The sequence below is a fragment of the Bos indicus x Bos taurus genome, chromosome 8 (assembly GCF_003369695.1).
Source record: "Bos indicus x Bos taurus breed Angus x Brahman F1 hybrid chromosome 8, Bos_hybrid_MaternalHap_v2.0, whole genome shotgun sequence".
NCBI lineage: Eukaryota > Metazoa > Chordata > Mammalia > Artiodactyla > Bovidae > Bos > Bos indicus x Bos taurus.
This window is the reverse complement of record NC_040083.1, coordinates 22820073-22822408: the sequence shown is the minus strand read 5'-3', so window position 1 is coordinate 22822408 and position 2336 is coordinate 22820073. Positions and strand designations below refer to the sequence as shown.

At 43.8% G+C, this 2336-nt stretch overlaps 1 protein-coding gene across 1 annotated transcript; it reads right to left on the bottom strand.

The window, feature by feature from the left end:
- Nucleotides 1-446: 446 nt before the first annotated feature.
- On the bottom strand, nucleotides 447-1633 carry LOC113896987 (interferon omega-1-like). The gene has a single exon (XM_027549139.1). It carries the CDS (start codon nucleotides 1625-1627, stop codon nucleotides 1040-1042), a length of 588 nt encoding a protein of 195 aa, XP_027404940.1. The 5' UTR covers nucleotides 1628-1633; the 3' UTR covers nucleotides 447-1039.
- Between the last annotated feature and the right edge of the window lie 703 nt (nucleotides 1634-2336).

The window sequence follows — 2336 nt, the reverse complement described above, 5'->3', positions numbered from 1 at the left end:
AAAGATGAGGAAACTGACCTGTTGTGTTTGTGAGATTTTTCAGGGTCACACTGTTGGTAAATAGCAGAGCTGGGATTCAGAGGTTTTGGAATTTCTAGGACTCTCCTTTCACTTGGGCTTCCACTCTGACTACACCATGCAGCTAGAAGAAACCAGCACAGAACAGAGCTCCTGTGTGGAGGCAGTGAAGGTATTGTGTAAGGGAATGAATTGCTCAGTAAGGCAGTGCTGAGGAGAAGGTGGGAGGCAGAGTAATAGGAGTCAGGAGCAGCCAGTCCACACCGTATGGCATCAGCTTTCCAGCAGGAGGTGACTGCTTCCCTCAGATATGTCTATCAACCATTCTTTAATCAGTGGGTATAAATTGGTTATGCCTATGACAGCAAGACTAACCTTTTTCTACAATTTCATAATTTCCTTTCTAACTTTTTTTTGGCACCCTCCACAGCTTAGAGGATCTTAATTCCTTACCCGAGGCTCCCTGAGGAAAAACTCAGGGTCCTAACAATGGCACCCACAGAAAACTCTCAGAATTTCACCTTTTGACAAACATTTCCCAGAAAATAATAGAAATGTTCCACAGTATAAAGTGAACAAATACTATTTTGTGATAGGTATATGTAGACAAAATAAGGATTTAGGTTTTCAAAATAAAAACTCAAGAAATTTATCTTGATAACTATTTAATAAGTAAAACAACAATTTTAATGAAATAGGGAAATATATTTTCTAAATGTTACTACAATGTAAACATACACATCTTTTATATGAAAATATAAATATGATGAGATAAAATACTACATTAACTAAATAAAGAATAAATAAATAACATCAGGGCCGTCATCGCTTGTGGAGTGATATCCCTGTACTTGATTACTTTTATGGATATAAAAGTAATATATCTTGCTTATTACTACTGACATGTATTGGCTGAGTTAATTCAATAAATTTGGAGGCTAAAGCAGAATTCAGAGTCCTCTGAAATGACCCCAGGTGAGTATACAAGGATGATGTGGCAACTTAGTCAGTGAGAGTCATCTCAAGGTGAGTTCAGGTCTCCATCCATCACTCTTAGCCTTTCTTGCAAGTTGGTTGATGAAGACAAGGATCTCATGATTTCCACTCTGACAATTTCCCAGGCACAGTCGCTGTATTCCTTCTCTTTCAGGTAGACATGGATGCCCTGGAAATACCTCTTTATGGCCAGTGTGGGGCCCGTCTTTCCCAGGGCAGAGTCTTCCTCTCCCATCACCTGCCCCAGGCAGGCGTCCAGGTCGTCCAGCTGCTGATGGAGTCCAGTGCGGAGCTGCTCCAGGAGGGTGGTGTCCCAGGCAGCAGAGGAATGCTCTGTGTTGAAAAGATTGAAGGTCTGCTGCAGCATCTCGTGGAGCACAGAGAAGGCCTGGGCCTCCTGGAGCTGGCCACCCTCCACCATCTCCTGGGGGAAAGCGAAGTCTTTTCTCTCCTGCAGACAGAAGCGAGGGGAGAGTCTCCTCATTTGGCCCAGGAACCTGAGGTTCTCCCTGCCAACCAGCACATGGTTCTGAGACAGGTCACAGCCCAGGGATCCTCCCGGGCCGTAGCTGACCAGCACCAGGGCCATCAGTAGAGAGAGCACGAAGGCCATGGGGAAGATGAGGCTGCTGCTGGGCTGGCTGAGACGGGGTCTGGTGGAACCTTGAGGTAGGTTCTCTGATGCCACTCTTTCTAAGCAAGGCCATTAAATAGGGAACATGGTAGTTTTCATTTTCTAATCATTTCTATATACTTTTACTTCCTTTTTTTGATTTTCATGTATATATTCACAGGCAATGGCACCCCACTCCAGTACTCTTGTCTGGAAAATCCCATGGACGGAGGAGCCTGGAAGGCTGCAGTCCATGGGGTCGTTGAGGGTTGGACACAACTGAGCAACTTCACTTTCACTTTTCACTTTCATGCATTGGAGAAGGAAATGGCAACCCACTCCAGTGTTCTTGCCTGGAGAATCCCAGGGACGGGGGAGCCTGGTGGGCTGCCGTCTCTGGGGTCGCACAGAGTCAGACAGGACTGAAGTGACTTAGTAGTAGTAGTATTCACAATATGATCAAATAAAAGAATCTAAACTATTAATTTTATCTATTTCCCAATAACTTCAAATGTTCCCAGCCAAGTGAATATGTATCAATGAAATAAGAAGAGTCTTTGTCTTAAGTCAGATGTACTTCTGTAATTACACACATTATTGCTCACTGTCTCTAATGCATAAATGTTGCTCTCCTCTTATCCAGGAACACATTTGTAGCCCTTATCTTAGGCTCCATTTTCCCCTTTTACTTTACATGGGAATCTAGTGT

Excerpts from the sequence above, each read along its gene's own strand:
- LOC113896987 (XM_027549139.1), bottom strand. The coding sequence starts at position 1,627 with ATGGCCTTCGTGCTCTCTCTACTGATGGCCCTGGTGCTGGTCAGCTAC.